The 26,423-nt window shown below is 48.2% G+C and overlaps 1 protein-coding gene across 2 annotated transcripts in view; it reads right to left on the reverse strand.

Annotated features, from left to right (window-relative positions):
• The window catches only part of ENOX1 (ecto-NOX disulfide-thiol exchanger 1), a 483,696-nt gene that overhangs the window by 144,598 nt on the left and 312,675 nt on the right, over positions 1–26,423 (reverse strand). For both annotated transcript variants that reach the window (XM_075563633.1, XM_075563632.1), the window contains 3 exons: positions 22,020–22,232; positions 4,909–5,015; positions 1,315–1,432 (listed from right to left, as the gene is read on the reverse strand). In XM_075563633.1, coding sequence (XP_075419748.1) covers positions 1,315–1,432; positions 4,909–5,015; positions 22,020–22,232 — 438 coding nt within the window. The remainder of the gene's footprint in view (positions 1–1,314; positions 1,433–4,908; positions 5,016–22,019; positions 22,233–26,423) is intronic.

Below are 26,423 nucleotides of genomic sequence, written 5' to 3' on the forward strand. Positions count from 1 at the left end.
GGTTGGAGGGTTTGAGGACGAAGACCGTGGTCCCCAAGCCTTTGTTAGCACCAGTATCTTCATAGCTTTCCAGACGTCTTTGGCCTACCACCCTCTTATCACAACAAATGCAACACCTCATGTCCCCAGGCAATTACGAACACTGTCTTAAAACTAAAGCTCACAATCCAGGAGAAGGGTAGGAATCTGCTTCTGCAGACCCCTGGGTCATCCCAGTGCCCCATGGGGCGGCGGAACCTGCTGTGGCAAACACTGCCCTCCATCATAGATGGCTGGCTTTGCCGCTGCAATGGGGCAGGGAGGAGACTGTCCAGGTGATGCGACTGCGGCTGGCCTGGGGCTCACACTCAGAAGACCACCCCTTTCCGGACACGCCTGGGTGCAGCAGCGGCTCGTCCTCGTGGACAATGGCGCATGCCTCTGGCCTCCTCTTCTGAAGCCTCAGGGACACGGAGCCGCCCAACCATTTAGCAATCCTGGTTTTGGCTCCTGCAACTATCCTAGCAAAGACCCTCCATGCCTGCTAATCTGCACAGAGTCTGAGGGAGACGTGTGTCTGTCTTATTCCCTGACCCAGATGGAAAGAAAGCCCCAGCCAATGGTGTCTCCCTCGTTTCTTTCTTGACAACGCGGGGTAACTGGTACCTTCAGCCCCTCCCACTGGGCAAAGTACACAGAGCAAGGTGCTCACTCGCAGGTCTGCTTCCTACACCTCACAGGGTGCCAAATCAGAGCGCCTCTTTGATCACAGATTAAGGGCATTAAAGTTCATCGGGGCAAAAGGAAAACGTAATTCTTCAGCACACCAGCTCAGAGGCTGGAAAACTTCGCTAGGGATTAAGCAATAGCCTAGGTGAGGAGCACACAGACTGAGAGCCGTATCTGGGAAAGAGATTTTTATGGTCACAGGTAACAGCCCTGAACGGGTCTAATGGCTCCAGGTCTACCTGCTAAAGAGTGACCATTGGAACAACTGGAACCATTCTGTTCCCGAGAAGGAGTTTAATGCCACATTCATAAAAGGCAGAGCCACTCAGAGATGAAAGTTCAGTAATGCCCACATCAAAGTGAGTTGTCGGGTCCCTCCAAGTGTGCAGGCCCCATCTGAAAGGTGCCAGATCATGATGGCCCCTCCTGGGTAGGTGGTTGTTTCTGGGGTTACCCATTCGTGGGGGGTGGTTTCTGGGGCTACCTGATTCATGGGGGTGGTTTCCAGGGTTACTCAATTCATGGGGGGTGGTTTCCGGGGCTACCTGATTCATGGGGGTGGTTTCCAGGGTTACTCAATTCGTGGGGGGTGGTTTCCGGGGTTACCTGATTCATCGAGTCTCATTTTTTTAGTCGGGCTGTCACAGTTCTCATCGTCCGACATTTCCATTTCTTCTTCCCGACGGATACCCATGAGCTGCTCACTCTGAGCATTCCGGAGCTCCTGAAATAAAAGGACGGCCCAGCGTCAGAGTCAGGGACACAGGTCAGCACGCCTTTCCCAGGGTCTTGCTGGCGGACTATCACGGACACGTCAACATTTGGAATCATAAGCTTCCATCTCCCAAATCGTGCCCTCCTTAATCTCGGATGGATTTCTGTGTGGTGTTGGATGGTGGGAAAGGCCTTGGTTCTGGACTTGGAATAAATCCCTGCTGTACCAAGGACCAGCAGCAGGCTCGTTAGCAAGTTATCTCTTCTCTCTTAGGTCTCTATTTCTCCATGTGTATAAAAGTTAAGTTGTTATCAAGGTTTGTGCAAGGATGACACAGAAAGACCTATCACCATTTAGGGCATAGAACAGTCTAGTGGCTAAGCACGGGAATGATAATTTCAGAGGCCTGGTCTACCACTTGACCCCATGTGTCCCCGTAGTAACGGCTCTTATCCCTTAGCGTCTCTGTGCCCATCCAGAGCACGGCGACAATGGTTGTGAGGAGGAAATGAGTTCACGCATGCGCAACCCTTAGTCTGCTGAGGTGCTGATGTCGCCCATGTCATTCTTCGCTCAGTGGGCCTGTGTGTGTCTACATGAAGAGGCTCCAGAAGGTTTGTGGGGGAAATGGAGTAAACAGAGAATGGGTTTTTTTTTTCATGAACTTGTGGAGCCCACTCGGTTGACTGTGTGTGATCATGTACACGTGAATCATCCAGTATCGAATATGATAGAATTTGGAAGATGTGGGGACACAAAAGTAAAAACAGGTCTGTCTTCTTTTGGCGCTTCACATTACCTCGTGGGTCTGGCTGCTGTGTTGGGGTGGTGACTGTGGCATCACTTCCAAGCCCACAGACCTTGGGATCATAACTTCAGTTTCTCCATTTACTAAGGGAGTGACAGGTCACTGAGTTTCTGCGCTCTTTCCTAAATGGGGCAAGGCCCTGTTCCCGATGCACCTCTGGGTGGCCACAACCTGCTCACCCTTCTGAGAGCAGCTGAGCACTCATGCTACCCAAGGGCTCTGGGGCAATGGGCCATGCCTCCTCATTTGACCATGTCACCGAAGAAAATGAGGGGCTGATTCCATCTCAAATTACACATCAGATCTGGATCAGGGATATGACATGTGCTTAGCATGAACGTTTCTAGGTCTCAGACAGCTAGTTTTTCTACTGACAGAGAGCCTAATTCCCAAAGATGTGGCTTGAAAGCACTTGAAACAAGGGGTGGTGGTGGTGAGTCGGTGGAAAGAGTAAGTGAGGCTGGAAAGGTCTGTTGTTTTGTCCCTGTAATTAATGACAACCCGTCATGTGCAAGCTGTTCCTGGGAGGGAAGGTACAGGAAGGGGGGAAAGAGAAATGGGGGGAAAAGAAGCTAAGGGTTTTCCCACAGGGTGCCTCAGGTTCAGCTGAACGCTCATAAATCTGTAAAGGTGTTGTAGATAATTAACAGATGCTGTACATGGGAACGTGGAAAAATCAGGCCAATTATCAAGCTTACACGCAACTGAGAAATCATCCACAATGTTAAATTACCAACTGGTATTTAATCAATTAAGTGACACGAAGGAAAGAAAATCAAAGGTAATTTATAGCTCTGTTTGTCAATGTATATCAGGCAAGGAGCACGGCTTAGGACCGCACAGCCCCCTGCACGTCAGGAACAGCCCTTTCTGCCTCTCAGCGCAGAACAGTGCAGGTAGGCCTCCTGAGAACTATGCAGGAAGGCTAACACTCCATGCTCAGCTAGGAGGGCGGGGACAGAAGGGAAGTAGAGGCAGGCGGGGCTCCAGGGCTCACTGTCATGGAGTGGGTTCCTATTCATAGCACCCCTACAGGGCAGAGTTGAGCTGCTCTTGTGGGTTTACTGAGGCTCACTCTTTAGAGGAGTAGAGAGCCTCATCTGTCTCCAGCTGAGCAATAGGTGATTCAGAACTGCTAACCTGCGGTTTGCAGCCCGCCTGTAACCACCAGGTGTGGGAGGGAGCATGATGTACCTCAATGCCTGAGAGTTGCTGACCATCCTAAAGACAGCGTTTTCATGCCCACGTGTATTCAGTACTGTGGCCACCTGCCTTTTAGTCCCTCCCTAACATTTCTTTTCATCGTATTTGTGACAGGGAAAAAAAATCATCAAAAATAATTTACAGACAGCTCTTTGTCAAGTCTGCGTGGGGGAGAGCATCAGCGCCCTTCATGTTTTTCTTGACCCTGAAAATCTAAAATGCAAAATAAAACAAAAACCACCTCCTCTGTACTCATCATCCTGTAGAGAGGGACAGAACCGTACCAGCCACAGGCCACCTGCTTAGGCATTTGTCAACAAAATGAAACTGTTTTTCTTGACAATAAATTGCACTCGCATTTTAAGTGTCCCATTATTGTGAAGCCATTCGGTAGTCACCACAATAAGGGTGCTAATAAAGGGTTCGTTTGGTATTCATGTGGATGTCACATCCAGTACCATTGGTTTTCAACTGTCACTTAGCATTAGTTCATGGGCACTTAAAATGCTACCCAAATGACCGACACCCCAGTACTTGGTGGCTTCTCAAACTTGACATAAAACACTTACTTTGCAAGTGGGCACCAAAATCATTAAATAAATGAATCTTACCTTCTATACATGTGGGGATTTGAAAGAGGGGGTATCATTTAGAGCACTTTACTATTAACATGCTGGAGATGGAGAGGCATCCAAAATGAAAGACATTCTCTCACTCAAAATAAACAGATAAAGAAAGGATCAAACGAAGACAGTATACTTACTTCGAAGTGACAGGTTCAAAGCTTTCACTACATTGCGGAATCAACAACAAGAGCTGGGTGACCAGTGGCTCCTGACGCAGTCTGGTCCTTCTGGGTGCCAAGGAAGGTCCTGCGCTGGTCCCCTTCCTTGATGCCCAGACACCCACACATCACACATGCCTCAGGGCCAGCCAGTCCTCTCACTCCCCTCGGGAATTTCCTCAGGAAGGGGGTTGGGCGGGGAGGTGGGAGAGGTGCGAGAGAGCCCAGTGTCTAGCACAAGGGACAAACACATTGCTTATGAGGAAAAGACAGGGATGGAAAGGCATACTTGCGATTGTAGCCCCCAAAGCAAACCGTCAGCATCACGTAAAACACAGAAAACAAGTATTTACTTCCAAGCACGCTTTTGGCTTTAAATTGCACTTTCATTCACAATGATTTATTAAGCAAGGTGTCTGGGTACTCCTCTGACATCCTCACTATGATTGGGAAAGGTGATTCTCCACCTCAGCAGGAGAGAAAAGTGCTCCAAGCTTTCTGTGGGGCATCAGCCGTGGCCCCAGATAAGGGACAAATCCAGGCTGGGTGTGCGGTGGACAATGAGAGAGCACAAGGGTGGGGGTGGGGGCACTGCCCACAGAGACAGCAACGGGCATGGCTGCAATCACACGATTCTCTGCCAATCCAGCTGTGTGATGGTGGTTAGAAAGTAACAGTAAAATCACCAACCTCAGAATGCTTTCGCCAAATGTCTATGTTCTTGCGCTGGGCTTTCGAGAAATGGTCCCAAGCTTTTTGTCTGGTGGAAGCGTTGAAAACGGCCACAATCTGCTCAACTTTGGTGAACAAGGAAGTCAAACAAGACAAGTAATTTATGTTGTGATCACTGCAGGGAAGCAAAGCAAAGGCACTCGGAGGCTGTGGATGATGGCAGGAGAGCAGGCGCATCATCAACAGCCAGCCGCTGTGTGCCTTTTGTACTTACAGTTTAGCAATGGTGGGGAGGGCTCCCTCAAGGCTGCCTCCACAACTTTAGGCTTAACCACACGCTACGTATGACTGGGGAGGGCCACGAGCAGCTGCTTCTAAGCACTCTTGAGCGCTTGTCGGAAAATGGGACGTGGTGCATCTCCAGACCTGGCTCTATACGCATACCAGCTCTGGGGCTGCCACACAGATTGCCATCTCTAGCTATTGCTTGGGCTGGGGGCCCAGAGGTGTGGCTGGATGGTGCGGCTGAATCGGAAAGAACCAAACACGTATCTTTTTCTCTTGTGCTCTCCCCTCTCAGGGATCCAACTGCAGCCATCGAAAGCCAGTAGACTGCCCAAGCTCCAAGGAGGGGCAATGGAGGTGTGCGTGTCCCAACTCCCCTCAGTCTCATGGGTCATTTTTACTTTGGGCTCCTTATCCTCTCCCCTTTGCACCCACCAGAGCCAGCCCCCTGGCCGGAAACAGGAGCTATCTCCTCTACTTCAAGACAGACCAAGGCTCACCCAACCAGCAGCTCCGGCATGCAGATTTTGTTTCAAAACAGCACGGCGCCCTCCATAGTTTGTGTGGACCATACACCATCATTTTATTCTTTTAACCCTTTCATGTGGCCTCTGCCTTCTTTTGGACTTCCCGGCCACCTAAAACTCCAACTCTACTCCTGTCCTCTGTGTCCCCCGCACTTGACTTCATGAAGACTTCTGGACCTCTTTGATGGCGAGGGTTGGTCAACATATACAGGGCCAAATGGGAGTCTAGTGGTGGGTGTTCGAGGTAGGGCCAGCCATCTGAAGACTCAATTTGGGTTAATAGTTATTGATCTAGTAATCATAAGATTAAGGAAATGACAGTTCTGAATTAACCATAGGCTTAAACCCGTGCTCCTGGAAATTTAGTTAGGAAGATGCAGTTGAAATTGGCATTCATGAAGGTTATCACTATATCTAACATAAATCTTTAGTGATCCTCAAGGCTCTATTAAAAAAAAAAAGAGGTCTTGCAGCTCTCCCCGAGCTTTTGGTATACAAAGATCTGTGAGTAATAGAAGGTTCCCCACATTCGAACAATACCACGTCACCACCATTTTAAAAAGGAGTATATAAAATAACCCAACAGGTGTATGATGAAGAGTGAGGGGGCAAATAGATTTCATTCACTTACTATCTTAAAAGATTAGCCGTCACTTTGTATCAATGAGTAGTTTATATGGGGGCTTTATGCTGCCTGCTTTCCACCTCAGGAGAATCCCAACTCCAGGTGCCCCTAGTTTTGAAATCCTATCATCCATGGCATGTTGAACCTGACTCATTGGGTTTTAACTCGTCGCACACTCCCCGTGAGCTCACAGGGCTGGTAAGGATGCTTCTGCTTGGCATCCCTGACCTCACCTGGAGAGACTAACATTGCCAGGCTACTCACCTTGGACCACTCTACGTGCTGACCACCCATTGGGATCAGCTATGCTGCGGTGTGGCTAGAGGAAGAGAACACCGCTCAAGCACAACATCTGGGCCTTCTGCTTGCTTTGTCTGCACATGGGCTGGGCTGGGCAACAAAGTGCAGTCAGGCCAAGAAAGCAGGAAAGCAAGCAGATAGTGACGGGATGCAGTGCCCAATGAGACTAACTTATTTGGGCAGGTCTGACTGCTTCTAAAGCAATGCTCACAGACTGGCATCAGTAGCCACGAGCTCATCCCGCTCGCCCTGGTTTCTTCACACTCGGCCTGGGAAAGGCCCAAGAGTGCTGAGGCTGAGTGACTGGCTGGTCACGGTCAAAATTGTGCTACCAACCAGGGACGACTCTTAGTAGAGGGCTACACTGCAGATAACGTTATTTAGGCTGTTATGCTTGATGATGGGCATGGGAGGTGAGAGAGAACCAGAATGCATGTAGAATAGTACAGAGGGAAACATGTAGGAGAAGGCCCAAGGACCTAATACTGGAAAGGATCAAAGGTAAAATAGACCACCTAATTAATTCTTAAACCAACGCCAACCCAATGATACGGAGTCAATTCAAACTCATGGTGAGCCCATTTGTTTCAATGGCTATAATCGTAGGGAAGTGGGTTACACAGGCCTTTCATTTATGATGTCTCTGGTTTGATTTAAAGCATTAGTCATTTAGTTAACAGCCATGCACCAACGGTTTGTGCCACTGAGCATATACTTACACCAAGCAGTAGCTAGTTCTCATTTGGAACTGAGCGCCCCGGTTATCTAGAGCACGCTATTGCCACATTCAAACTCATTCATTCATTCTTTCATCCATTCACCAAACATCTGGGACCCTTAACAGATGGGAAGCAGTTAGGGCCAAGTGCTAGAATTCTACAATTGAGACATAGACCCTGCGCTGGAGGAGATCAGCGTCGAAGTAGAAAGTAAGTAAGCGGATGATTGCAACATGCAAGGGAGGGTCTGCACAACAGTTGTTGGGACACAGACAAGAGAGTCATTAACTTAGGTGTCAAAGGACCACTAAGAAGGGGCCCTGCTGTGGCAAACCAGTGCTTGCTCAGCAGAGAAGGCTGGGCGGTCTTGGAAGGCTGGCATGGACTTTGTGGGAGCATGGTTGGTGAACAGAGTGGCTGATGTTGGCTGAGGAAGGCTTGTGGGTATTAAACCAGGATTGTGATGTTCATATTGTAGACCAGAGCAGACACAGCAGGGTAGAAGAGATGAAGGCTTGGGTTACAGAGAGGGTCCTGTGACAGGGCCCACCGGATGGATATGGTAGTTGGTGTATTATGTGGGAGGAAAGGGGGAGGGAGTCCAAATCACAGACCCAGACAAGGACGAAAGGGGAGCTCTGAAAAGGAAGAGCAGGCATTTGCTTTTAGACATGCTGTCTGAAGGCCACCCAGAAGGAGCTGAAACATAGACTAGAGGTTCAGAAAGAAGTCACAGGTCAAAAGGATAGGTCTCAGGTTTTCTGGTCCAACCTCAATTTCGTACCATTTTATTCTATTCCACAAGGTAGTGCATTAAAAGGCAAATGAAATTTGATGTAATATCATTCTTCTTTCCTTATAAAATTTTGCACTTTTTCACATATGCATGACTCACCAAAACAACAACTAAGAAAACCCAAATAAACAAACAAAGCCTAATTTAGCTTCAGCTTACTTAGGTTGGAAAAAGTAGGACCCAAGTTTTACTGCTCTCCTTTCTGCAGAGACTTCCTCTCCACCAGCCATTTGTCTTGCAAACGCCAGATCTTGCACACAAAAGGACTGAGAGAGAGTGCTTTGGTCAGCAGGAATTCATCCTCATTAAGGGGAAAAACCACCTCAAAGCATGTGCCCTAATGAATGTGATTCAAAGACAGCATATTTTTAAAATCATACATCAGGATGACTGTGAGTTTGAATGCCACGGTTACAGACCACACAGCTGGCTGTTGCACTGACAGGGCTGCACTACTTCTCACGTTTCATAAGTAACACTTGCTACCCACACAAATACAGAAAATAAATGAGATCTAACTCACAGTCGGTCTCTCTATTAGTGTCTTCAGCAAGACTGAAGCCAATGAAGGCCATGCTGTGGAAAGCCAGGTAATCCTACAAAAATCCCTTGCTGTCATCACTTCTGACTCACGGAGACCTTATAGAGTAGAACTACCCCACAGGTTCCCAAAGTTGTTACCTCCACGGAAGCAGATGGCCACCCCCTTTTCCTGCTGGTGGGTTCGAACCGCTGACTTTTCAGTTAGCAGTTGAGTGCTTTAACCATTGGCAGGGGCTCCTTCCACAGCAAGTTAGAACCTAGATACAGATTCTCAGACAGATTCCTTAGAACTTTAAATCTCTACCTCCCAAAGTAAAGAGATCAAAGGGCAAAGACAGCACCTGTCATAAAGAAGTTGTAGTTGTGTTGGACAGGGTTCGCTAGAGAGACAAAACCAGATGCATTGCAGAATTGTGCTGTAAGGTAGACTAGTGTGGTGTCTGCAAGTCCCACTTTAAAAGTAACCTGCAATTGCCACTTATTTAGTCATGAAAGTAAGCCTAAAGGCGTTGGAATTGTTATCAATATAAGGTTATTAAATCAGAAAATTCACACCTCAGAAAATAAAATTGACCATTTTATTAAAAGGTCTTCATAACAAGTCCATCCTATGTCCATTTAGAAAACCTATTAAGACTGCCCTTGAAGAATCCACTATTATAACCTTAAGCCTGAAATTTAACTGCCCCAGATCACCTCAGAAATCATAATTTTCTTGGCTCTTACTCTCTGGATATTGATAAATCCAAGGAATGACCCTGGATATGATTCTTTCCACAGCATGGCCTTCATTGGCTCCAATCTTGCTGAAGACAGTGATGGAGAGACCGACTCTGTGAGTTAGATGCCCTTTGTGCAATACCTGTGTTCCCCTGAAGCACGCGAGCATGACTAAAACAAGTGTGTTGCCGAGAACAGTGTCTGCAAGCCATGCAGTGACCACAGACACGACTTGGACTCGAGCTGCTTGGAATAAACCTGGGTGTACGCACAGAAACTGGAGCCAAGGGGAACAATCCTCTCAGACGCGGTTTCGCCTTCAAAAATTCCCCCAATTTCACAAGACTAAGTAATTTCACATTCCCCTCCCCCTTCCCCCTTTCCTCACCACAAAATATCTGGATACCTGCTGAGTTCACAGCTGAATGCTGACTGGAAAAGAGACTTTCATTCACCATCTTTGTATGGTATTCACTTGGGAAACAAATCAAAAGGCACCACCAGTCCTCTCAGGAGAGGAGCAGCAGCGAAGAGCAGGACATCCGTGAACTCAGAAGGAAACCACATTTCAACCCCGTCCCTTAGAAAAGAACAGACAAGGAGGGCCGAATCACGCGCAGGCGGCATCTGGATTTCGAGTCCGGAGTAGAAAGTGCTTGGCAGTTCTGCCACAGAGCGGCTGGTGGGCTTCAGAGCCCTGGCCTTTGGTTAGCAGTCGAGCATTTGGGCCCCACCAGAGCGCCTTAGGAGGTGGCGGTGGCCATGGGGTGCCAGAGTCAGCTCTGACTCCTCACGGCCCGGCGCTCTCTCTCCAGAGCGCACAACTTGGATGGAACTGTCCATCCACGTCCTTGGGACGGCTTGCGTTCTCATAGGCCCTCTGCCCCGGGCATCCCTTGCCCCAGCTAAACAGCTGAGAAAAAGACTTAAATCCTTTTAGTCCCCTAATTATCTGGAGAAACTGATTAAGTCCTTACCGGCAGTAGGCCTGCCTAAATAAGACACCTCACACGGATCTTCCGAGCTCAGGTGTTTGCGCGTCTGCTTGTGTTTCTAAATGCCAGCTATCTCGGCTCAGAATGGATCGCTCACTACGTAGAGCTCTGAGGAAATTTCCCTTTCAGGGTAACATTTTTCTAATTCTTCTAGGAAGTGCTGAGGAGACTTTCAGAGGCATGTAATAAATGAAATGAGGTGCCCCGTCCACGCTCCCCTGCGGCTGTTGCAGGTGAGACTGAACTCTAAGGCTGCCGCTTTCATCCCTGGAAGAGACGAAGAAGGGATGGGCACTTCAGAGGCAGCAGTAGCCTTGGCCCCTGGGTTGTCAGGGAGCACTGCGGTGAGAGGTTCTGGCCTTGAGACCCCCAGGGGAACGAGAGAGTCAGGGGGCCAAGGGAGGCGGACGGGGTGCTGTGGGACACTGAGAAACAGAAGTCACAGATTTCCAGACAGACTTCTGCGCGCTGAGGTTCTGCTCCTGTGCTCAGCAAAGCTGCCAGCAGCCCTGGCAAGCAGCCCAGTCCACAGCAAATGAAGGCAGGCAGCCCCATACATTAGGAGGCGCGGGCAGGAAGGCCAAGGTGAGGAGGAAGGAGGGCATTCTGGGGGTTTATCTTAAGGTGGGAACAGAGAACACTGTGCGTCACCTCGACTCCGTTACAGGCCTGCTAAACCTGGGACAGAAACCCTGCCATGCGACGTTTTTCTGAACTCCCAAACAGATGGGGCCAGGCATTCGGTTCTTTTTGGGTATAGAATAGGGACAGAGAGCGAGAAAAAGAGGCAGATCAAATTATTACAAATAAAAAATAGGAAGTTGCCAGCAATTTTAAGTCAAGGAGAACAATGACAGTTACATTTCTCAAATAACTGGAAAGATACCAGGCAGCCGGTGACTTTTTAAAAACTGGTATAAATCCCCCAGACATCTCAGGGCCCTGTGTTGTTGCGGACTGCCTTCAAGCTTGCCTGACGCATGGTGGCACCGCGCACAACAGATGGAAACGCCGCCCGGTTCTGGAACTCAAACCCTGGTCTCTTGTGTGGACAGTGAGAATTCTACCCCTGAACCACCTGATCACTGCCTCTCAGCGAATGCTAGATCCTTTAAAAGCAAAGCCTCAAATGTGTTGACAAGTAACAAAGCGAACCTCCGGGCAAACACTGTGATTTGAACCCATGGGCTAGAGGGAAGGCTTTCTGCCTTCCTGGGAAGCCCTGCCTAGAGTCAGACTGGACCCAGTGGCCGTGGGTTTTCCATAATGATAGCATTTATTAAGGTTTTTTTAATATCAGAAAAGAACAAGGAAAACCCCCCACATATACCAATAAATTCTCTGCCTAGATTACCCCTATTGAATAAATATAAGCAGTACATGGCCCTGAAATCCATGAGAAGTCTGCTTCCCCTTCGGACCTCACCGCCCTCTTTCTCTCCCTACAGGGGGATTCTGCTAACAGATTCCAGCAGCTTGCCCAGAGGAAGTGCTGTGCACAGCCTGCTTCGTGGATAGTGAGTGTTCCACGTGCAACCTTGTTTCCGCGACACTGGCGGCTCGGGTGCCGTGCACGGTTCAGTCACCTGTGTCTTGCTTTGTCTCACTTGCTGGATCGCAGAAACCTAGTCATACTTACATTACTTACAAGCCGGCAACTAACCCCCGCAGACTTCTCTCTCCCGACACGCTTCTATCAGCATCTTTCTGAGAAACTCTGAGGGGTGGGGAGCACAGCTTTAATAAGACTATCTGAACACCTAGTGCAGACAGACATTGTCAAGTGGCATGCCAACGAGAACAATGGTAGTCACCTGCCCACCAAGTGCGTCTCGACCTTTTCCACTTGTTGCTGTTTCTGGAGGAGGAGGGAAGGCAGAAGTGACATGATAAGCAGTGTGCCGTGCCAGTGACAGCTACATCTGAAGCATCCGGCCTCTGCCCAAGTCCAAATATACCCATTATACATCATTTATACCCATTATACATCAAATCTTATGGGTACAGTGGGTTTAAGGTCCCACTTATTATATTGGTCACTGAAGATAAAAAATTAAAGACACGCTGGCCTTGGAGCTGGCCATGGGGAGCCAGCGAGCGCGCGGGGATGAGGAAGGGCTGTCGAAGTGGCCCTGAGAAGAGCATGCCGGGGCCCGTGGGTGCTAGGGGGCGTTATAAAGGCTTGACCAGCCCTGGGTGGAAGCTTGCAAGCAAGTCGCATTTTTGCTCTGAGGTGGTGATGCAGGGCAGCGGAAGGGGGTGGGGGTGGGGCATTTATTGGGCAATTGGAACAACAGTAAAGCTGCAGCTAAGCTCCTGAAAAAAAATGGGTCCCTGTTTCTTTCTGGATTTCTGAATTGGAATTCTCAGCCACCAGTATAAAACTCTGTCTTTCATTTCTCAGTGCTGTGAAATAAAGCACTTCTGCGGGGGAAATTTCAGACGTGGGCAGAGGAGATAATTTCAGGACTCAGTTTGGGGCTCCAAGTAAGCCGGGGGGTGGGGGGGGGTGGGGAGGGGGAAGACAGGCAGTTGGAGGCCTGTGTGGGCAGGAGAACCTGGCATCCTTATGGACAAGCTGCGTGAATTACAGAAAGCCTGGATCTGATTCGAGTCCCAGGGCAAAGTCTCGCCAAGGCTGAGTACCCTTTCCATCTCGGTCACCTACGAAACAGAGGTGGCAACTTTTTATTACCCTTTCTTTCTTTAAAGGGATAGATAGTAAATACTTTCAGCTTTGTAGGTCATATAACTAAGGAGCCCCAGTGGTGCTGTTGGGTAAGTGTTGGCTTTACCCTATGGTTTCTATGAGTTGGAAGTGACTCAATGGCAGACTGTGTTTTTTGTTTTGGTTATACAACTACCCCATGTTCACAGTGGAAGAACAGACAGATAACCCATAAATGAGTAGACATAGCTGTGCTCCGGTAAAACGTCAAGTCAGCCCACCCTGCTGTAGCCAGAGTCCATTTCTCCTCAGGACAACCTCCCACCCCCATCCTTTGTGGGTCAGAGAGAAACTGGGCTGTTGGGTTTTCAAGGACTGAGCTTGGGGATGTGGATCACAGAGACACAGTTCATCAGGGCAGACTTGAACTTGCCACCTTTTGGTCAGCAGGCACATACATTAACTGCTTAAACACCATCCAGGGAGTCCAGAAGGCACTGATTTGTTGCTGTCACTGAGGGAGCTCCTCTTGCTTTGCCCCGGGCTGTTTTCTGGTTCCCCCCCCCCCCCCAGGTGAGGATTTCTTTTGTGTGGATATGCAGATCAAGCTGCTGACACTGTGCTTTCCCTCCCTCAAATCCACTTTGAAACTGTCCTTTAACAAGGGTGGGGGCAGGGGTGGGGTGGGGGAAGCGGGATGTAAAGGCGAGTTTCTGTGATTCTTTCCAGGGCTGCTCAGAGATGCATTTCCATAGCCTCCCTTGCCTCAGTCAGCCCCAAACCCACAGCCACGGAGGCCATTACACCCCTGGTGACAGAGGACAAAGCAGAGCTGCTCGGAGGGGTTTCTTCCCACGGCTGCAGTCTTTACGGCAGCTGAGGGACGCACCTATCTCCCTTGGAGTCACGGGGTGTGTGTGTGGGGAGGGGGTTCTAACTGCCAACCTGCAGCCCATGAGTTAACCCACAGTGCCACCAAGGCTCCCTCCCCTACGTCCCCACCTCTAATTTTGACTCTGGCATGGTTCCCAGTCCCTAGCACCAGGCTCATATAGAAGGCGCACAGTTTCACCTTTAACTCCCCAAATGTAGATCTTTCTTGCGTGACTGCATCTCACACAATAGCTATTACGGGAAATCTAGCTGCCTATGATTCTTTATTGTCCTAACGGATAAGACTCTTCATTTCTCTCTCACATTTTGCTATCATTAAGAGAAAAATCATTAAAGATGCTGGTATCACGGTGGCATTCCCTGGCTCACTGTACATCTTTCCTGTGTGTCTGAAAGAAAGGCAGGCCCAGAAGGCACTGCTCGCTGGCAGGCTTCCAGCAGCCCCTCTCCGCTGGTGGCCTGCAGAATGGAAAGTGCTGGGTACAGTCTTCATTTGGATGTTTCTGCATAATTCATTTTCTCTAGACATTTGTTCTCTGAGACCAAAGCCGTTTTAAAAAAATAATGGAAATAACATTTTTAGCATTTAAAACATTGGAAAATACAGCCTTCCAAGTCTTTATTTTTAGCAGAAATAGAAAACCTGTTGAATTGCTAACGCAGTTGTGGGGATATTTCCTGTCTGCGGATGCGCTGCAGCAGTGACTGCCACAGGCCCGGGGACACATCTGAACACTTCATCACATCCCTGCTTCACAGCAGGGGACATCAGAGCCAAATTTCCCTTGGTGGAAATTATTTTTTTTTAAGTTTGGCTGAAATGTTCCCAAGAATAAATGATTTCCGGAAAAACCTTCTAGGTGCAGGAAATGTGGATGGGAACAGCAATCTGCCTAAAAGACCAGAGACTCCTCACATTTCACCAGGCTCTGCGCGCAGGGCGCAGCACTGTTTCAGAGCGGCCCAATAAATATTTGCAGGATGAATTTAAGCATTCATACAAACACCTGGGGCTTTTACGATTTTAGTCAACAAGACAGATGAGGACGTGACACGAGAACTGTCAGTGCATCACACGGCCCGCTCGGGTCATAATTCTGATCAGTCCTCAGCACCTGTGGGGCACCAAGTCCATCTCTCAGGGTTGAAATGGGGCTTGCAGAGCACAGCCCACCCCCGCCGCCACAGCAGGGCCAGCACTGAAGGAATACCTGCTCCTCTACTCTGTGATCAGCAGAGGAGCCTTGGGCATCATGGCGGGGTTCTGGCAATGCTTGGTTTCTGTGGATACTCAAAAGATGTGAAAGGGTCTAGGTCTTGTGCAGGAAGGCCTGGAGGAGCCTAAGATGGTCAAATCCTCTAGCTGTGGAAATGGGAACGCTCAGACTCCAGGAGATGACGTGATTTCCTCAGTCATGTGGCCACTGAATGGACTAGAGCTTGGGTCTCCTCAAGCTTCGTCCTGCCTAGTCGCTCCACCATGTGCAGTTCTCAAGACAAAGATGAGGTTGAAACCATTGCCCCGTGGATGCGCATCGAGCACAGTCGCAGGAGGCTGTCAACCCTAACAGTCTCCGAGTTAGCACACAGTAACAGCCCTGTCTTAGCACTGCTGCAAAATCCTCAACGCCCAGGCACTCCAGCTGTTCTGCTCTAAGGAGAAAGCCATGCTTGGGCATTGTTCATTGAGATGAAGGCGTACTCAAAGATCCAACGTTTAGAATATGAAGGGACATCAAAAAGGCTGTGAAAAATGGGATGAAGAGGTAGTGGAATTTGAAGCTCCTTTGTGTTACAGAGTTCTAGCCCGATTACCAAGCCCACCTTCATTTCCATCTATGACATTTGGAGTATAAGCAGTATTTGTACTGAGGTCTTCTATGGTTTATAATACTACGCCAGGTCTGAGAGAGGGCAAACTTTACACCAAACCAAATTCACTGCCATTGAGTCAATGCCAACTGATAGGGACTATATAGGACAAGGTATAATTGCCCCTTTGAGTTTCTGAGACTGTAACTGTTTAGGGGAGTATAAAGCTCCATCTTTCTCCCACAGAGCGGCTGGTGGTTTTGAGCTACCTACTTTGTGGATCACAGCCCAATGCGTGACCACTATGCCACCAGGGAGAGTGAGCAAATGCCAAGTGAACACGTTATGTGCAAACTATTGAACGGGAAATGGCTTTTTCTCTGTGAAGTTTCACCAATAGCATAATAAAACATCAAAAAATATCTTGCTGGGGACAATCCCTGATGTACATGCAAATAGAGAATAATTAAATGTTCACCCAGGAGCATGTGCTTGCCAGGTGGAAGAGAAGGGAGCGTTGTGTTGTAGGAGATGTGTTGAGGGAAGAAGTGTGAACAAAGTGGGGCCTTAGCTCTGGCACAGGGAGGAGGGAGTTATTTCAGTCAAGTAAGATACCTAAGCACATGCCTGGAGGTGGGGAGAGGTGCCTCATTCATTCTCAAATCAGAGAGGAGTGTTTCTATTCAGCCTGATACCGCACAATCCTTCAACGTCCACCTGTAGTGATACAGTTCTACATCCTCCTGTAATCATATTCCTTTATCATAACAAACCTCAGAGGGTGATAGAAAGCAAATCGCACTGAGAGTCAGGTGTGTTGGGCTTTGTTGCCAGTCGCTGTCAGGTTGATTCCAACTCTTGGCGACTTCCAGTGTGCAGAGTAGAGGCCTGCGCTTCCTGGCGGGGTGCACTGTGGGTAGGTTGTCAGGCTGTCTTATGAAGTGTCTCTGGGCCCTCTGGAACCACTGACTTTGTGGCTAACATTTCAGAGCTGATGACTTTTCACCCCTCAGGGAGGCCTTTCTTGGGCTGTAATCTATAGATGTACTGTTAGAGGAACACGGCTTTGCTCCTCCATTTGCCGAGTCTGCTTCCTCTTCGGTGTAAATGACGCGGTTTGGCCCAATGTGCCCCTCACTTCCCTTATGGCTATGACAGCCTATAATTTCTACTTATTTTTCATCTAGGCGCATTATATTGGTGGCACGTAGTCATTAAATTAATATTAATAAACTCTTTTCCATTGCCTTCTGTTTTGCCATTTGTCTTTCCCTCACTTAGCTCTCTCCTCTTACCAAGGAGCATGTTGGGAAAAGTACCAAAGTGGGAAGATCATGGAGTGTTTAAATTTTCATTAGATCTGTGTATGTTGGAACAAGGCATGCACAATTGATCATCTTGGCATGCATCTTAATAATTGAGTGCTATGGTACATGTTTCCTGAACTTTATAAACAGCTTCTGTCTAAGCTATGAAATGACAAGCTTTGCTCAAAACTGAAAAACCTTGTAAAGTAGGTAGGCCTACAGGGAATTCCTATAAAGTATACGTTTCTTAAAGCAAAGAAGCTCAAAGTCCAGCACCCTCTGAGCTGAAAAACCTTGGGATGCTCCTGCAATATGGACAGATAGAGAATGGGCATAAAGAGGACAGAAGGTTGGCCCAAAGGATCAATTTTCGGGGCTGAGAAAGTCTTCTACATTCGGCAAATAAGATGCCTCCATCTGGTCCAGTAAGGGAATGAAACTCTAGGCATCGTGTCACACCAGGGTGGATAATGTCCTCATCCAACATCATTGAAGATATCCCATCCACCGTCTGAAATAAAAACCCACTCAGAGAAGAGTGAATGGATGCTAGACTCCCCCAACCCTTAGCTAGTTTTAATTATGGCCATTTGACAATGTAGGCTGAAACTCCGAGGGAAACAATGCCTAATGGGTGACATTCATTACCTGGGCCTTGATCATGAAAGAGATTGGCATTTCAATAAATGTTGGCAGAAAGAAACATCATCAAAGCTAGAAGGTAAATACTGGGATTTGATGTAGAGTTTGCAATAAATCACAAGATGTTTCATGTCATTACTAATCTTGGTCCCCCTCCCCCCTCCTGCTTTTGAGCCAATATGAAAGCAAGGGCAATCAAGACAAGCATGAAAAGAAGATGGTCGCATCTGATCCAGCTTACTGGACTCACATCTCAAGTTCTCTTTGCCCTCTCTAGACAACTGCTGTTTCCAGCAATCGTATGCAAATTACACCTGGAAGTGAAGAAGACCCCCTTCAGGACACCAGGCAGCTCCACTTTCTACTCCAGGTAGTTTGTCAGTGGCTCTCCTTCCCAACTGTCTTAGGGTGACTCCCTGGGTGTGTCGGCTTCCTGATGCCTGGGCCGCTGTGTAAAGCTACCGGAAGCTGCGCTCCCATGGTGATGGTCTTTTACGTGCAGGGGAGCATTCTGGGCCACCGCCAAATACCAGACAACACTTGGCCATCCAGGAGAAAGCAAGCCGAGATGCCACTCTGTGTTTTACTGCGGAACACTCTGAGTTTCATCCTCTGTGAGAAAGCAACACTGCTCTCTGTGGTGGAGGTTGCTAGAAATACCCGAGCAGATGAATGGAAGTGCGACTGGTTTGGCTCTGGGGAACGCAACTATGATGGACCTCTGCTGCTACTGTTGTAGAAGGAGCTTGGCAGAACACATCCCTCCAACAAAAAATGTGAGGCAAGCAAACCTATCTCCGATAGGGCAGGGCCAAACTTCGGGCAGGAAATAAGATGTATTTTCAATTCAAAAGATGATGCACTACGTACATGCCTATGAATGGCCAGGCTAGTGCTAAGACAGTCAGGATGGAGGATCTATCCGCTTTGTAAAAAGCACACAGGAGAGAATGAAACATTTTGATCAGTGAGCTACACAATCTTCCCATTCTACCTCCAAGGCTTAACTTCAACTCACATCGATGGTATCTCCCACCTGCAGGACATTACGAAGGATCGTGGTGATGATGGACACGTACATGAACCCTTCACACCTCTATGATTGGCAAGTGTGCCCCCTGGCCAGACCTGTGGAGCTATCAGGATGAGCTAGGATGTCCACTATCTCTGTTGATATTTGCAGGGTGCAGAAATACTCCCAAGAATCAAATTACAGGAGTAAAATGGATCTTCCAGACAGTAATAGGTAGATGGGAAACATACAGGTTGCCTTGAGTGTGGTAATTGGGGTAAGTCAAAATGAATCCTCTGTTGGCTCTTTCATGCCAACTCTCCCAATATCCCCTAGCCAGGTAAAGCACCTTGCTTGATTACACAGGCAAGCTGAAACCCACTGCCCACCAAAGACAGTGCGAACGCTAAGGCTAGTTTATGTATCAGGTTCCTGGGCTGCCCGAGCTCACTATTTCAGACTCTCTCCCTACCTTCCTATTTAATCCCATTCATTCACTCATCCCAAAGGTTGTGCATATCTATAATCCGGGTGCTGAGTAAGGACCCCTGGTGGAGTCGGGTTACATGTTGGGCTGCTCATCACAAGGTCAGTAATACAACACCATCAGCCACTCTGCAAGAGAAAAATGAGGGTCTTTTTCCCCGTAAAAGAATCAAAGTGTCAGAAATCCACAGGGACAGCTCTGCCCTATCCTATAGGATGGCTATGAGATGGAATCAACTTGATGGCAGGGAGCCATAGGCTTCTCATTTTTGCTTTTTGAGGTACTGGGTACGTATACTGAAGACAGAAAGACACCCCCCTTTTCTTAGCAATGCAAAGATTGATAACAATAAAAAATTACACATTGTGATAAGCGATATGCAGCACCTAATAAGGCTCAGAGCCAGCAGCAAACCCATGCAGAGAGAGTGGCTCGGAAAGGCCACTGGGAGTTTGTCAGTTTCCTAAAGGATGAGAAGGAGCCAGGCATGCAAAGAGAGGGAAGACGAGAACTCCAGACAGAGGGAACGGAGAGGGTCAAGACTGCGGTGGGAGGAAGCAAAGGCGGTGACCTGTGAATAGCGAAGGGAAAGATAAAGTTAGAGAGGCAGGCCTGGCGAGCCAGTTGCTGTGACCTCCAGGAGACTGCATGCGCGTCAGAGGAGAATTGTGCTCCATGGGATTTTTAGGAAGGAGATGGCTTTGGATAGACTCAAACCTCCAACACCCCCGGGACTCCCACTGGGACGTGGAGAGGTGAGCATTAACTTACATGCTCTGAGCAGGTATTCAAGGGATTAGAGCTTGATGATATGATCCGATCTGTACTTGGTTAAAGATTAACCTACAGTGTATGAAAAATAGATGGAACTAGAATAAAAATAGCGACAGGATCTGCAAAGTGCCTCCCAGTAGCCCCTCTCCTCACCATCGTCACTGTGAGGTTTCCAGATTTATCACAGAGCACCAGGGGTGTGGTCAAAAGCATGCCCTCCCTAGTCTCCTTGTAGCTAGGCATGGCCATGGCAGTAATCTTGTCCCATGAGGCACATGGAAGTCTGTTGGAGTTTGGGGCATACTGAGCTTGCTTGCTAGCAACAAAGGTATATAGCCTTCTTCCAGTTGGATCCACTCCTCCTCCTCCTCCTCCTAGTCTGGAAAACAAGGTGTGCGGCCCTCTCATACACCCATCTAGGCAAAGCTGATGGCATCCTGCAAACACTGGCCTGGATTCCTGTCTCTGCCTTTTGCTGTGGCTTGGGAATACACAAATAAGTAAAGCTGTGTCTCAGAAATAAATAAACAAACGAGGCTTGATCTGAGCTTGGATTTATGTTCCTCACTGGTGGGCAGGATATGACAACTCACGCCCAGGAGGCCAAACATAGACTCCCTACACAAGGAGGTCAGTTCATCTGGATGAGAGATCAGTGCTACTTTGTTTTTTCTTTCTCAGAAACCCTAGAAAGGATCACTCGGAGTCGGAAGTAACTCAGTGATGATGGGCTTGTTTTTGTAGGTTTTATTCCTCTTGTATGAAAGCAAATTACCCAGGTTGGTTTATGATCAGAAAATTTGTTCACTTATATAATTTTGATGATCAATTTCATGTATATGACACTCTCAGCTACTGCGAAAATTATCTTTTGGCAAAAGTCAAATAAAACCCTCTTCAGTGTAAGGTCCTGATTTTTACCGCACTTCTTCATTTCAGCTGAGCAGTTACCACCATCCCTTCCATTTTACACGGACTCATGAGGGTGATGGATATTTTTGCATACTGCAGCACAGAAAAGAATACTTATTCTCAGGAAGATTCTGTGGCTCCCGTGGGCCACCATGCATGTGGCGCTCTGCATGCGGCATGGAAGGGAGCATGGCATCGTCTCCGTGTCGCCCAGTGGATTTACAGAACAAGAGGACTTGGGCAGCTGAGAAGCATCGTCCCATCCTGATGCCCTGACATTAGCTACAGACGCAGAGACAGGGCCTGTACGCACGCACGCACGCACGCGCATACACACACACACACACATACCCACTGCCACCACCACCACCCCAAAGTATGCCCCTCCCCTTTTTTATGAGAGCCCTGAGGTAATTACCCTGACTATTGTTCTAAGAGCAAACCCCATTTATACCTCTTTGTCAGTTTAGGATCTTGACATGAAAAATCACTCGCATTAAGGAGTCAAGGCAATTTGCCTTCCAAATGAGGAAGGACAAAAATAAATAAATAATACGGCGGGAAACCCTCTGCTCCGGAGTTTGTGGCATTTGTAGCAAAGTTCACCTCAAGTCAGGGATCCTGAAGAGGGAGAGTTTTTCTGACGGCCCTTCTTCCTACACAGAGCCCAGGGGTCACGTGCTCAAGGTCTGCTCCCTACTGCCAGCCCTAGGAGGACACTCTGTGGGGTGGGGGTGGGGGACTGGGATGGGGAGGCCACCCCACTAGGTGTGGCCCCACCGGTGGTGGGTCCAGTAGGGTCGGACACATCTGGCCGCCCTGCCCTGGTGGCCGGGCCTGGTGTCCTGAGGAAAAGCTACAGAAACGTTGCTCACCTTGGGAAGTTAAGCTCTCAGGACAGGGTCCGTGCTCCTCCAAGTTGCCACCGAACATGAGATAGGTTATGAGGTGTGCCATTCCACATGGAGGGAAATGGGAAATGACTGAACTACTTACCCCCAAATGAAAATTTAAAGTAAAGAACAAAGGTGAATAACTTAAAAGAAAATAAAAGGAAAAAAAATCCAGGCAAAATCACAACAAAAGAGATGGCCCGCAAAGTTTTACTTACATTGGGTGAGGATCCCAGTTAAGGCATTTTTAAAATTCTCCTTGGCTTCCTCCATCTCTTGCTCATGGGTGGCTTTTTCATTCATCAGTCTGCGGACGTGGCTGTTGGCGGACTGCACCATGGAATAGAACTGGTTCGCTGAGCGCCGGTTCACCTCCCCTCGCTCAATCCAGGACAGCAGGACAGTAATGGCCTCTGAAAACTTGCCATCATCTAGAAAGGCAAACACCACACAGGGCCACTCATTCTGAGGCAAGAGAGACTGCTCCTCCTGGGTCCTTTCAGAAGAGTGTATGGGCCAGATTTACAGGTATCGTCTTTCAAAACTGACACCAATGCTGTCACTGTAACACCATCTCCTCTCTCCTCCTCTAGACCAGCTTCTCTACTACCATCTCCCCTCTTCATCTAGACCAGCTTCTCTACCACCATCTCCCCTCTTCATCTAGACCAGCTTCTCTAACACCATCTCCTCTCTCCTCCTCTAGACCAGCTTCTCTAACACCATCTCCCCTCTCCTTATCTTGACCAGCTTCTCTAATACCATCTCCTCTCTCCTCCTCTAGACCAGCCCCTCTACCACCATCTCCTCTCTCCTCTAGACCAGCTTCTCTAACACCATCTCCCCTCTTCATCTAGACCAGCTTCTCTAACACCATCTCCTCTCTCCTCTAGACCAGCCTCTCTAACACCTCTCTCCTCATGTAGACCAGCCTCTGTAACACCATCTCCTCTCCTCCTCTAGACCAGCTTCTCTAACACCATCTCCTCTCTCCTCCTCTAGACCAGCTTCTCTAACACCATCTCCTCTCTCCTCCTCTAGACCAGCTTCTCTAACACCATCTCCCCTCTCCTTATCTTGACCAGCTTCTCTAACACCATCTCCTCTCTCCTCCTCTAGACCAACTTCTCTAACACCATCTCCTCTCTCCTCTAGACCAGCCTCTCTAACACCTCTCTCCTCATGTACACCAGCCTCTGTAACACCATCTCCTCTCCTCCTCTAGACCAGCTTCTCTAACACCATCTCCTCTCTCCTCCTCTAGACCAGCTTCTCTAACACCATCTCCTCTCTCCTCCTCTAGGCCACATTCTCTAACATTTCCCCCTTCTCTCTCCTCAACTAATTCTATGGTGCCATTCAGTCAACATATAAACAAGTTATAGTTCACCCTTCTCATCTGATGACTCTCTAAGTCCAGTGTTGGAAGGTTTTCTCTGGTTTCTTAGTAAGATAAGATAAAACCTTATTCTTCTACCACCGTCTTTCTTTTCATTAAGTGTAATGTTAAAAAACAAAGTCATTTAAAAAATTCCTCAATAAGAAATATTATGCAGCAATCTCTTTTTGTTTATAGATTCATCTGTGTCAAAAATGTATACAACAGATTAAATTATCTCAATACTCCTTGTAATGCAAGATATTTTTCCCAATGTAGACAGTAGGAGGTATGTCAATTGCTGTGTGACTTCAGTTCAAAGCAATGCTCTTTTTGGTTGACTGTGGACTATTTGATTGGATGGAGAAATGGGACATTTCCTCGCTTTCAACATGTTCCCTGGTATGACTTACTCTGAGGCTGGCTATTCGACAAGCTGTACCTGGTGGGGCGGTAAGATGGGGAGATGGGAGTGGAGAATAAGGTTCCACCTGCAAGGAAATGGTCACGTTTGTTTCTATGAAAGCAAATGGACTTGCCTGATGGGGAATGGTCACTGGAGCAGACCTGTGGTGTTTTACTTGAAGACAGAGAAAAAAGCAGGCTTGAAGGCGATTACGTTCATTCGAATGGGAAGCTGCTTGCCGGTTATTACAATATTCATCAATCTGACTAAAGTTCTTTGTGTATTTTCCAGGCAAACTTGAAGGAAGAGAGAAGCCGTTCATTTATAATTTTTCTACCCCTTGGAAAAATTGGTATAAGAAAAGTATCCTACGTTTCCCAAGGAAACGATGTCAACTCTGCACCCTAACCAATGAGAGCACTCGGTCTCTACTTGTTCACCAGGCACCGCCCCTCCACTGGAGGCACGTCAGAGACACCCTCAGGCATTGCTCATATAAACGTGCATGTGCACACACGACACACACATTGTTTTACACAAAGACACTCCCAGATAAGCAGATGGAGGATAAGGGATCTTAAGGGATCTCATTTTCACACCACTGGTATTGGGGTTTTGCACATTTTACAAATCTTTAGTTGCAGTGGGTTTTGTTAATTTTAGACAGTGGTGTACTATCATTGTTAGCTACTGGCTCTCTGAGCTCTCCCCCTAGATCAGGCCCAGCCCCTGGGTGCCGCCTGCTGCCAGTGCAGGAGGCCAGTGCACCAGGAGGCAGTGGGTGAATGGCGGCGGGTGGGGCATATGCAGAGCTCTGCGGGGCTGGTGGTCCTTGTTAGGGATGTGCTGCTGCCGGGCCCATTACAGGTCGTCTCCTACTGCCCCAGGAGCAGCCTGGGCTGTGGGCCAAAGCCTTCCGTGGCGTCTCTACCATCACTCTTTAACCACAGCAGACCGCTAGAGAGGGATGCTCACAAAACGCCTCAAGAATGAGACTCAAATCTCCTTGCAAACCTCCACCCACTTGCTTGCCACGCTTTGCGGGCTCTGGATTCTAGCTGGCTCGCATGATTTTGTCAACACTGGAATGCCAGCCCAACTTCAACCCTCTGTGAACTCCATCTGTAGTGGTTTCTTATCTCCTTTCATGAACCAAAGTGGCTTGCACAAGATAAAATCCATCACACAACTTTTCATCCCGTTCGGCCCACAGAGAGGCTCATAATTTAGCGTTATGGTTGTGAGAGGCCCACTGCGACCATTACCGTCAGAATAAATTTGGCCTCCCTCAGACTCTCCGCCTCTCTCCCTGCCAGTATGTTTTAGGAGAATGGACATCTAAGCAGACAGCAAAAATAAACCTAACACTTAGAAGAAATCTCCCCAACCCCTTACAAAAATAAAAGCAACAACAACCAAACAGAACCCCGACTTCATGACCCATCTTTTCCCCTTTTACTGTGCCAAGAGCCAGGTAATACCCAGATTCCCACTGAAGGCCACCAAGTCCTTTCTGACCCAGAGTGAGCCTACAGGAAGGAGTAGACCTGCCCCGCCGGGGCTTCCTGAGACTGCACCTCTTACAGCAGTAGAAAGCCTCCTCTTTCTCTGGTGGAGTACCTGCTGGTTTCGAACTGCGGGCTTGGCCATTACAACACATAGCCCCCTAGGCCATCAGGCCATTCTTGTGGAGCTGGCAAGGAGGGGATGTGACACTGCTCACCTGTCTTTCCTGGTACGTTGTTCTTCCCTTGCTTGTACACACGCAGGTCATAAAGATGCTAGAACATACATGTCATTGCTAGGGAGGCCCTGGGTGGTACAAATGGTTAATATGCTCACTGCTGATCAAAAGGTTGGAGGAAGCCCTGGTGGCATAGTAGTTATGTATTGGGCTGCTAACTGCAAGGTCAAGAGTTCAAAACCACCAGCCACTCCATAGGAGAAAGATGAGCCTTGTTACTCCCATAAAGACTTACAATCTCCGAAACCTACAGGGGCAGTTCTACCCTGTTGTTGTAAGTCAGCATCGCTCAAAGGCAGTGAGCTGAACTGAAAGGTTGGAGGTTCCTGTCCACCCCACGGTAGCTCAGAAGAAAGGGGCTGGAGTCCTAGACCTGAAAACGCCAGCCGTTGGAACTCACGATCACTGCTGAACTGACACGCAGGCTTGTCCTGACTTTGTATTTACTCAAATGACCTGGAGACTAAATTTTGTTGGTCTTCACCCTGAGTGCTACTGCGCAAGTTCACTGGCAAATGAGAGTTAGTGGATCATTTTTCTGAAAGAGGAAACCCCATCTTTAGGATTAAGCAAATGGACAGACACTATTTAAAAGTTAATTAGGCAGGAGCTGTGCCAGCATTTTCACAAGCACTGGCGGGCAGAATTCCATTCACTTCAAAGAAGTGCCTAGTTGTGAAACCTCCTCCTTGCGTCTTCACAGGTGAACTTCCTGAAAGCAGCCGGCTTGTGTTATGACTGATGGACCGACACTCAAGTTCAATTGTAAAGCAGTCGTTTAGGCATGACTGGTAACTCTCGTCACTATCTGTTGCCATGTAGGAAGTGACTTCAATTTCCATTAATTAGGCCAAAGCCAGGACTCTCTCGAGCTGGCTACCTGAGCACGTCGGCAGTGGGCACTTCCAACACCCAGCTGTAAACTTAATTCTGCCTTCTGTGGAAAGATGACCGAGAGAACAGTATAAGCGAAGTTAAACAGTTTTTAGATTGCCGCCTTATTAGCACTACTCACGTGGAAAGAAATTAGCAGTGCTCATACAAATCCCATCCAAGATGCACTTTAAAAATCCCACATACGAACATGCGTTGGC

The sequence above is a fragment of the Tenrec ecaudatus genome, chromosome 11 (genome assembly GCF_050624435.1).
Source record: "Tenrec ecaudatus isolate mTenEca1 chromosome 11, mTenEca1.hap1, whole genome shotgun sequence".
In the NCBI taxonomy this organism is placed as follows: Eukaryota; Metazoa; Chordata; class Mammalia; order Afrosoricida; family Tenrecidae; genus Tenrec; species Tenrec ecaudatus.